The following is an 11,004-nucleotide window of genomic DNA, read 5'->3' on the forward strand; positions in this document are numbered from 1 at the left end:
ATTCAATTTTATCTTCGTACTGAACCACACAGATAGAAATAAGAAGCTAAACGGGTCAAAATAAAGCACTTATGCAGTCGGGCGCGTAACCGCGTAAGGCTGCGGCGCGCACAACCGCACGCACGGGAAGGGCACATACACACAAACACAAACACACACACTAGTCATATACCGACAAGAGGAGATAAGCTATGAACCCAAACATGAAGGTACATGTAGATCAGTTGTGTCTTTTTCTCTTTTCGCTGTGGTTCTTTCATAATGAAAGCTACTTGTTAGCACTAAACTAAAGTTAGTCTGGAGGCCGAACTTCGGTAAAGCTGAACTGGTCCATGTGTTTCTGAGGCACACAATGAGCAGCGTTTCCTTCCAAAGAGAAATAGTCATCAATCTCTCCTCCCGACATAAAAATAAAGAAGTCATCTTATTATCATCACTGTTAAACCTATCAGGCCCCTGTGTGTGGCGTGCCTGTGTTAAACACCTGCAGATTTAGGACAGCAGACCAGGGACAGGATCGTAGTGCCGACTGGACTCCACGAAACACGTGGGGAAGTTACTTCAATATGACTTTTTTCCCCCTTCAGTTTTCCCATTTGACGGAAATCCGTCGTGGTGATGGAGAACTTTAATCCCTGCTGTAGATGTAAGGTAGTTTTCACTGTTACAGCGGATCTACTGACACAAACCACATAGAGAATTGTGTGAACTCTATGCATGAAAGGGTTAAATACAAAAAAAGTCCAGTTTTCGGGTATCGCAGACAGTTCTGAACCTGCAACTGCAGCTGGCTAAAGAAATGTCAAGTGTTCTTAAACCAGAAACAGTTTTGCACATGGTCTAACACTGACATGTTTTATATTTTCAACAGTCCTACAAAAAAAGGGCTACAAACTTTACAATATACTGAATGACAACAAGCTCTCTCTGTTTTAGGCTTCTCTGCTTTTTCCCACTTTCAAATGTTTTAGGTAAACTTTAAATTTCGTTATAACAACATTTTGATTTTACACAGTCACAGCTTTAGTTTAATTTTTCTGATAAAGCACATTGCAGAAGTATACAGTATAAACATACTGTATTCATACAGTATGAGGATGCAGTATAAGTATATGGTATGAGTGTATAGTATATGTATAAAGTATTGTACAGTATAAGGATACAATATGAGTGTACAGTATATGTATAAAGTCTATGTATAAGTATAAAGTATAAGTATACAGTATGAGGATACAATATGAGTCAACAGTATATGTGTAAAGTCTAAGTATACAGTGCAAGTGTTCAGTGTAAGCATACAGTATAAACATGTAGTGTAAGTATACAGTATAAGTATAGCATGATACAGTATAAGTATACAGTATGAGGATACAATATGAGTGTACAGTATATGTATAAAGTCTAAGTATACAGTGTAAGTATACAGTATAAGTATAGTATGATACAGTATAAGTAAACAGTATGAGCATATGCATAAATACACAGTGTAAGAACACAGTATAAGTATACAGTATGAGCATATGCATAAGCATACAGTGTAAGTATACAGTATAACTATACATTATAACTATACAGTGTAAGAACACAGTATAAGTATACAGTATGAGCATATGCATAAGCATACAGTGTAAGTATACAGTATAACTATACATTATAACTATACAGTGTAAGAACACAGTATAAGTATACAGTATGAGCATATGCATATACACAATGTAAGTATACAGTGTGATGCGGTGTAAGTATACAATATAAACATAAGTATACAGTATACCGTATACAGAATGAACATAAACAACACATTGTAAGTATACGGTATGAGCATACAGCACAAGTATGAAGTGTAAGTATACAGTATTAGTACACAGTGTAAGTGCACAATGTATCCCCAGGAACCTCAGATACGACGTGCACGAGCGTGTACGTACATACGTACGTGCACGCTCGTGCACTTGAAGTGCTTGTGTTTGTTGTCAGTCTGACCTGGCCGTGACTCCGGCCGGTGGATTATCGTGGACTGTCCCGTATTGCTCAATAACACAAACACTGGCTATGGCACCTCCTCCAGCTGCTGTAAAAGTGAATAACACTGTCAGGGCTGAACCAGAGTTCAACCAAGGTGAGAGTTTAGCTTCCGTGTCTGGTGACTTGAACTAGTGACACTATCTGTCCTGAAGGGAAGACGCCGCAGCTGCATGTGCTTTAGACCAGCTTTAACAGACCAGCTTTAACAGACCAGCCTTTACAGACCAGCTTCTACAGACCAGCTTCTACAGACCAACTCCTACAGAGACATTTCCTTGTAGGCACAACAGCTGCTAGTCAAAAAGGCGCCGCCACTGATTATTATCTGCTGGTGCATTAACGAAACATACCAACGGACGAGAATGTGCTCGGTGGTTTCCAGAGTGAAGCCGGTACAACGGGCTCTGGCGGTCACCCTCCGCCTCAGAACAAACACCGAGGGCTCGAGTTACGCAGCACCCAGAAACAGGCGCGTCAGTCCCGGTTTACGTCCCGGCTTACACCCGCTACAAGCTACCTGGAGGTCGTACTGCTCCAGAATGGCGATGACAGACGGACTACTCTTCAGACAAGTACATTTATTTTACCCCTGCTGTGTCACTTATTAGTCTTTTACCTACCAAAACATTCTCGCTAACTCATATTAGCATATTTTAATCCGAGACAGTGCAGTTAGCCGCTAGCTTAATTATTTGCAAGTTAGCTAACTAGCAACATTAAAATGACCATGTAATGTAACTGCGATACTGTAAGTGAACAGAGTCATGTTTATGGGTTGTACTGCTTACTTTGCCTGCATAACAAGGCTCCTTATGTGCATCGTAGACTGTTAACAATGAGTCAACACGTATAAATGATTGTGCATTTCTGATAGTATGACTTTGTAATGATGACAAACTGGATGTAATGCTTTATGTTTAGCTTAAAGCAGCCAAACAAGAATTTGCGTATCGTCATATTCTGAACCTTTGGGCCAACAGGTGACAGTCTGACCGAGTGTTCACCGACAAGCTTTTTATGTAGCTACATTTTAGACATAAAACATATTACCACACCTAATTTCCATTGTACTATAGTAAACTTTGATGACTACATTGACCTCCAGAATGGGCAAAATAATGTGCACTGACTTATAGACAAGTCAGGCAGCTAGAATGTTTTTAAGTAAACACTGCATACACGGATCCTTGGTTGTAAATTAAAAATATGTACTTGACTAAATACTAACTTGCATGCACTCTGCAATAAGGACAAGCAGTTTGACATTAATCTGTTCTATCTCCTCTGACTCTGTTTCAGATATGTATTCACCAGATAACAGGCCAAGAATGTTGTTACTATCTTTCATTGTTGTGTCACTCTTTTTTTTTTTTTTTTTTTTTTTTTTTAATTTAGCTGTTTGAATCTCAGAGCAGCACGTACACATACCTGCTGGCAGACAAAGAGACCAAGGAGGCGATCCTAATCGATCCTGTGCTGGAGACCATCGACCGGGATGTGAAGCTTATAAAGGAACTGGGACTTGATCTAAAAGTGGCTGGTAAATACAGTCAGTTGCTGCAGCATTGCAAAACAGTTTTACTGTATGACAGAGCAGGAGAATTACATCATAGTGAATGTGATAATCAGTTAGTGCTTATACCTGATTTAGCCCCCTTACCCTTACCTTATCTAATAGCTCATAAGAGTTTAATTTCAGAGCTGATATCTAGCCATTTTCCATGGTCTTCTTGATAATAACCAAAACCACTTCAGTTCTTTCATCAATATATATGGCATTGTACTGACAAAAGCAGTGCTTTTAGGCATTCCATATTTTCTTTTCTGTCTGTTTTAGTCACATGATACACATCGGAGTTGGTACTTGATTGCATAACCATTGTTTTTGATGACTTTTGATGGTCTAATAATTTTTTCCATGACTGTATATTATGCAACTGATACCATTTTAATTTCATTTTTAAACATGGTGAGATCTTACATAGCATCATTGGGTCTGAAACCATTTTACTGTTACATTAACCACACTAGACTTGTACTGTGTGTCCCTCATGTGGATGCAGCATTGACTTAAGTAAGCAGCACCAGGAAGCTATTATTTCCTGGTCCCACCAGGTTTACACAAGCACAAAACATTTAGCATTATACCTTGACCGCCTGGCATAGATTGGGTGAATCATTTGTTGTCTTGGTGGCAGAGGTCATGTTATTTCCTGGCATGTTCTCCATGGTTAAATAACTGTTCCAGAGACAGATTACATTTTAGCAAAGTAACGTATGTCACGACCTGGCTTGAGGCAGGAGGCAATCACATATGTGTCAAAATAAACACACTCATGGTAAAAATCAAAACCACAATGATACTAATGTTCTTTTGTGTAACTCAAAATGTAAAAAAGAATTGTTAATAAGGTCAAGTAAATCCACCACCACAGAGCCACATAAAATTAATTTAACCTGCTGTTGTGTTTTCCTCTGTAGTAAACACCCACTGCCATGCGGACCACATCACCAGCACTGGACTGATGAAGAAAAGACTGGTTGGACTTAAAAGTGCCATCTCCAAACTTAGTGGTGCCTCTGCAGATATTTACCTTTCAGAGGGCGACAAAATCACCTTTGGGAAACATGTAAGAAGAGCATGTGTAATATATCAGGTTACATAAAATCACTGTACACACACTGCATGTTTGAGGTTGCACAGGGTCCGGTTTATTGCTGAATCTGTGTTAGTCCAATGACCCTGACTCCCCGGATGTCTTCTTTTGTCTGTTCTTCAGTGTCTGACAGTGAGAGACACTCCAGGGCACACCGACGGCTGTATGACGCTGGTGTCTGCTGATCAGAGTATGGCTTTCACTGGAGACGCTCTGCTCATCAGAGGCTGTGGAAGGACTGACTTCCAGCAGGGTAGACCTACTTGTAAATCTTGTCAAATATGTTTGTTTTTTCCTGGAGCTTCATTTTGTCACAGTGGGATAAAGCATTTATTTTTGTAATGCTGCTAGATGAACACAGGAGGGCAGTAATGCATTGGTTTTCCTCTGATTTTCTGTCTCTACGTCAGGATGTCCTGCCAGGCTTTATGAGTCAATCCATCAGAAGATTTTTACCCTGCCTGACACCTGCCTCATCTACCCAGCACATGACTACTTAGGTACCAGAACATTCTTTATAACTCACAGGCTGATCATCATCTTTAATAACCCATATGCTGATGTTTTTTCCCACTCACAGCTCTAGCACTGACATGATTTTTTTTTTATTGATTTATTTCGAATATGGAAATGATACAAGCTTCCTGATTGCTACTAACTGACTTCTTTGCACAACATAATATAGAAATGAAAATTCAAGGAAGCATAAAATAATGATACACACAAAAAGAAAAAGAAAAAAAGTCATAATCGAAAAGGAGTGAGAAGAAGCATAGCTTATTAGCTCTCACCCCTTTGTCTAACTCTAAACCAACAATGTGTACATACATGCATACATACATATACACATACACATACATATACACACCCATATACGTACACATTTATCTATATATACATATACATACATACATGTACACATGCATACATATACACATATGATTGTGCTGTGTGGAATTCGTCCTTTCTCTGTTTGAAAATCATTAGTTTGGACTGTTAACTTTTAGACGATTTAAGTTGCCGTGTCTTACACATAATTATGTGTTTGTCTGTGTATCAGGTCAGACAGTGTCTACAGTCGGTGAGGAACGCAGGTTTAACCCACGCTTAACCAAAAGCCTGGAGGAATTTGTCCACATCATGAACAATCTCAATCTTCCTAAGCCTGAAAAAATAGGTATGCAGCACTTTTCACTCTTGCACACAGTCACCTAACTCCAGTTCTCCTAGAACATGTGTATAGGCTTATTCAGGCAATGTTTGTTTGTGAAATGTTTAATGAAAAACTGGTGACGAACATCATATGCTGCTTTAAGGAATTCTAAAGGAATTTTATGCCTTTTTGCCCCGGTACAGACCAAACACCTGTGACCAAACAAAACCATTTCAGGTTTCGGTTAGGTCATAGGTGGCTGTTTTTTTAACAGTGTTATTGGTGTTTGATTTTTCTCACATGGTCTGTAGCTCATCTGTGACCAAGAAGTACAGCATTGTCATCAACAGTATTTTCTGTGTGTATTACACAACTGCACCAGGAGTACTATCATCTAAAAATGTTATACATTTGATGAAGTATTAATTGTAGAAATGCAAGTGTCGTGAATAACTCACCATCACTGCAAAATCTTTCACCTGAAAAGGTCATGAAAACTTCAGCTTTGCATTGAAATGTGTTTTTTGGAGATCATACATCAACACAGCCAATTGTATAAAAGCATGAAGGTCTTGTGAAATCATAAAGCTACAGATAAAACCATCAGCAAAGGTTTACCATACCCTAAGATTGTTTAGTATTCTCAATACTCGAGTGCAGTGGTTCTTAACTTTGGGTGCACGCCCCCCACAAGGGGGCGCCAGTAGTGATGGGCAAATGATAACAAGACTTTGGAGCTTGTGTCACTCTTCCTGAAGCAGAGTGATTCGAAACACTGTGTCGGAGCTTGTATCAAAACACAAGTGACATGTGACTGATGACGTTTGATGCTTCCAATGTCATTGCTGCATCACTTCGTTCGTCATTGCTTCAAAAATTTTCAAAGCTTTTCAGTGGCTCATAGTCTTTCAGTGCATTTCATTGACTCAGTGTTTCAGTGCATTCTGAGCCAAACTAACATTTAACCCTTCATATCATTTAGATTTATTATTTGGGTTAATCTGGTATGTATTGTTGAGTATGGGTGAGAGTGTCTGCGTATTATTATTTTTTTCCTTTTAATAAAGATTTTAGTTGTACTTATGTGTAATGATGATGCAATCATTATTTGGCATGAATGAACAAAACACTTGAATGACCATGCAGTCTTTTCTGAACTTTTATTGCTGACATGGGATTGCAACAGTGTCGGCGCTTCAGTGTGCTTTTGAGAAGTTTCTATGGCTTCAGTTGTCCACTAGATGTCATCCTCACTGAAGCCTTGAAGCTTTGAATCTTTTTTGGCACAACTGTTAGGAAAGCCTCAGTGCTTCATGAGGCTTCACCTGCCCACCACTAGGCGCTAGAGATTCCTAGAGCATGAGACTTTGTCTGCACTGAGGTTACAAGTTGTGAAAAATGTATTTGTGCATGTTAAAAAAAATACCTCTACACCAGGGATTAAAGTTCTCTGTCACCACGACGGATTTCCGTCAAATGGAAAAATTGAGGGGGGAAGAAAGTCATATTGAAGTAACTTCCCCACGTGTTTCGTGGAGTCCAGTCGGCATCGCGATCCTGTCCTGGGTCTGCTGTCCTGAATCTGCAGGTGTTTAACACAGGCACGCCACGCACAGGGGGCTGATAGGTTTAACAGTGATGATAATAAGATGACTTCTTTATTTTTATGTTGGGAGGAGAGATTGATGACTATTTCTCTTTGGAAGGAAACGCTGCTCATTATGTGCCTCAGAAACACATGGACAAGTTCAGCTTTACCGAAGTTCAGCCTCCAGACGCTAACTTTAGTTTAGTGCTAACAAGTAGCTTTCATTATGAAAGAACCACAGCGAAAAGGGAAGAAGACAGAACTGATCTACAGGTACCTTCATGTTTGGGTTCATAGCTTTTCTCCTCTGGCCGGTATATGACTAGTGTGTGTGTTTGTGTGTATGTGCCCTTCCCGTGCGTGCAGCCTTACGCGGTTACGCGCCCGACTGCATACGTGCTTTATTTTGACCCATTTAGCATCTTATTTCTATCTGTGTGGTACAGTACAAAGATAAAATTGAATGAATGAGTAACACCCTTGGTATTTGCAAAGCCACTGTATTTTAAATACCTTCAGAGAGTATCTGTAACAGAATATAATTTCTGTTTCAGTTGACGTAATTTCTTCCAATCATATCCAAACATGATATTGGCGGGAGGGGGTTGTGGACGCAGGTTTGATGACGTACAGATTATTTTGGCTCGCATATACGACATCATGGACACGTTTGTAGAGGAAGGTGCTGAAGTGGTAACTATTGAGAGATGCGTGAAAAATAGATGGAGGTGGGCGTGGCTTGATTGTTAAATAAAAAGTTTTTCACTCATTTTTTGCAGTAAGGTTTTCTTCTAGTTATTATTTTCACTTGCTTCAAAGGTTTTCATACCCTTTAAAATTAACCAGAAAGCACCAAAATTGACCTGAAGCTTTAAAAATTTTCTGGGGGAGGACCCCCAGACCCCCCACCAATACCACTCATGACATTTTTTCTGTCCATGTTACTAATCATGTACACCTGTACACTCTCCCATTCAGTGTGTTTTACAGTATTGCCAAATTTGACTATATAAACTTGTACGTTATAGTAGTATTGTATTGCATCATTTTTAATAGTGGCCAATGATTTTGACCAGAAGAAAATTTTCAGTCAGATGAAAAATTTTTTGCTTTAATCCCTGCTCTACACCCAATAAGATAATCAAAAGTTTGTATGAATCCACTCAAAATATATTTTGTCTCTATTTAAAAATATCGAGCTATTTTGTAGCCACACCCTATTGATCTCTGAACTTTGTAACCCCCACAGCCAGAGCAACAGTCTCGTCAGGTCAGATAGCTAATTTTTCTGAGTTGAATTATCATATGCATAAAATGCCATGTCTGAGAAATGTAAAAATGCAGTTGACTCATCAGTATCAAAAAAGAAAGTAAGTCACTATGGTTTTATTGAAAGATAGTACAGTTTTGGGATGTGATTGGAGGGAGGGGAGGGGGTTGGCTTATCTTGGACACAAGCAGGGGCTCCTGGGAAAAAAGGAACCACTGCTCTAGTGGATTGTAAATGGCATAAGTAACATCAGTGATCTGAAGCAGGAAAAAGTTGAAAGCTGGTCAATATCAGCTATGGCTGTCCGTCACTTGGGTTTTTTTGGAATTCCACGTAGCCGCAGTGTGGCCGCAGCAGCAACAAACACAGAAACAGCTTCATTGCTTCTTGCTGCTGTGGCTGCGTGGAATTCTGAAAAAAACAGAGTGACGGTTTCTGTTTCTGTTTCTGTTTGGTATGTAAACAAATGGACTGTTTGTGGTGGAGTAGACTTCTAAGTTGTTCACCGTGAGAGAAGTGATTCAGATGCGTAATCACTGAAAAATAATCGATAATTTACAGATCCCAGTAGATCTACAAATACACAAAACATTTAGTAACAGACAGAATATTGATCAAATTGCACTTCTCTTTAAACATTTCAGGTTGTTCACATTTTTTGTAAATGTAAACATTTTTATCTAATTTTACTTTTTTACAGTAAAATAAGGAGAAAAATTTGGAGCTAACATTACATGTTATGTTATTATTGGTCTGAATGCATCTGACACTGAAAGTAAGGAAGGGGCAGGACTAGATAAGCCTTTGCTTCTTTCTGTCCCTTCTCAAACTGTGTTTATGAGTTGATTCATATGTACATTTATGTTAAATGTATTGTATTTCGTCACTTTTTCTGTGATTAATGACCATTGATGGGTCCATATGTAATTGACTTCTTGCTTTTATTGTTTTTTTTTTTGTTCTTTTTTTCTTTACTTCAAAGTTTGAGATGAATAAACAGATAAAAATAAAATAAGTAGAATGTGAAACCTGAACTAAAATGACTTTAACGTCCTTGATCGTTAATATCTTCAGTGTAATTTTTGCATTTCACAAATTCATCCCACAGCCCAGATTGGACCCTTTTACTGGGCCGGTTTTGGCCCACGGGCCGTATGTTTGTCACCCATATTTTAAGTGATATTTTCAGGTTGAAAACAGATCAATTCATTCACTATGCCAAAACATATGTAACTGATTTTCCTGCAGATCCTTTGTACTGTTTGCCTCTATAGACCTGAAATCACTATTTAATATGCATTTATGAAGATCTCACAGTCTTACATTCAGCTTGTTGAAACCTTGACATAGATAAAGGAAATCTCTTGCTTGACTTGTCTTGTTTTTCTTCATTCTTTGCAGATATTGCAGTGCCTGCTAATCTGGTCTGTGGAGTACACCAAGTTTGAATTTCCTGCACAAGAAGAATCTTAGTTGAATGAACAACATGCTAACAAAAATAATAAGCAATCATTTACACAAGAGTCAGACCAAACCACTAGAGATCACCACATAATGCTTTATTGGTTATATATATGTTGTATGTAAAGATGTATATTTGAATAACTGTTGACTACTTGGATAAAGAGAGTCATCCCATACTGACTGAGAAAATAGCTTGAGTTTCACTTGAAGTCCTAGAACTGAGTGCCAAAGGTGTATACAGGGAAATGTAAAAGCAACCACTATTACTCATGAGACAAGAATGGTTTATATTTGAATTAAATTTTAATATCAGCATTCTGTTGTGTGATTATGATTTGCAGCATTGAAGAGAAATCTCACAGGGAGATAGATACAATCGCAGGGAAAAAAAATATTCGACCGCCTTTGTTTTCTTCTATTTCTTGTTCATTTTAATGCCTGGTATAACTAAAGGTACATTTGTTTGGACAAATATAATGATAACAACAAAAATAGCTCATTAGAGTTTATTTTAAGAGCTGATATCTAGCCATTTTCCATGGTTTTCTTGATAATAACCAAAATCACTTCAGTTCTTCCATCAATATCTATGGCATTGTACTGACAAAAACAGTGCTTTTAGGCATTCCATGTTTTCATTTCTGTCTGTTTTAGTCACATGATACACACAGGAGTTAGTACGCGATTGCATAACCATTGTTTGTGATGACTTGATGGTCTAATAATATGGTCTAATAATAATTTTTATTTTTTTGTTTTGTTTTGTTTTTTGGGGTGGGTGTCCATGGCTCAGGAGGTAGAGCAGGTCGTCCAATAACTGAAGGGTTGGCGGTTCAAATCCCACTGT

General features: G+C 38.5%; 1 protein-coding gene across 1 annotated transcript; it reads left to right on the forward strand.

Annotated features, from left to right (window-relative positions):
• The first annotated feature begins 2,157 nt into the window (after positions 1-2,157).
• ethe1 (ETHE1 persulfide dioxygenase) lies at positions 2,158-10,472 on the forward strand. The gene is made up of 7 exons (XM_030159220.1): positions 2,158-2,597; positions 3,421-3,565; positions 4,507-4,655; positions 4,806-4,935; positions 5,093-5,182; positions 5,743-5,859; positions 10,095-10,472. Exons 1-7 carry the CDS (start codon positions 2,388-2,390, stop codon positions 10,139-10,141), a joined length of 888 nt encoding a protein of 295 aa, XP_030015080.1. The 5' UTR covers positions 2,158-2,387; the 3' UTR covers positions 10,142-10,472.
• Positions 10,473-11,004: the final 532 nt, after the last annotated feature.

Source organism: Sphaeramia orbicularis, chromosome 16, assembly GCF_902148855.1.
Source record: "Sphaeramia orbicularis chromosome 16, fSphaOr1.1, whole genome shotgun sequence".
Taxonomy (NCBI): Eukaryota; Metazoa; Chordata; class Actinopteri; order Kurtiformes; family Apogonidae; genus Sphaeramia; species Sphaeramia orbicularis.

What these genes read in the sequence shown, in the direction of transcription:
- ethe1 (XM_030159220.1), top strand. Translation starts at nt 2,388, where the DNA reads ATGTGCTCGGTGGTTTCCAGAGTGAAGCCGGTACAACGGGCTCTGGCG. An exon ending in ACGGACTACTCTTCAGACAA is followed by an intron (nt 2,598 to 3,420) that starts GTACATTTATTT and finishes TTTTTAATTTAG; the next exon opens with CTGTTTGAATCTCAGAGCAG. An exon ending in TCCTAAGCCTGAAAAAATAG is followed by an intron (nt 5,860 to 10,094) that starts GTATGCAGCACT and finishes CATTCTTTGCAG; the next exon opens with ATATTGCAGTGCCTGCTAAT.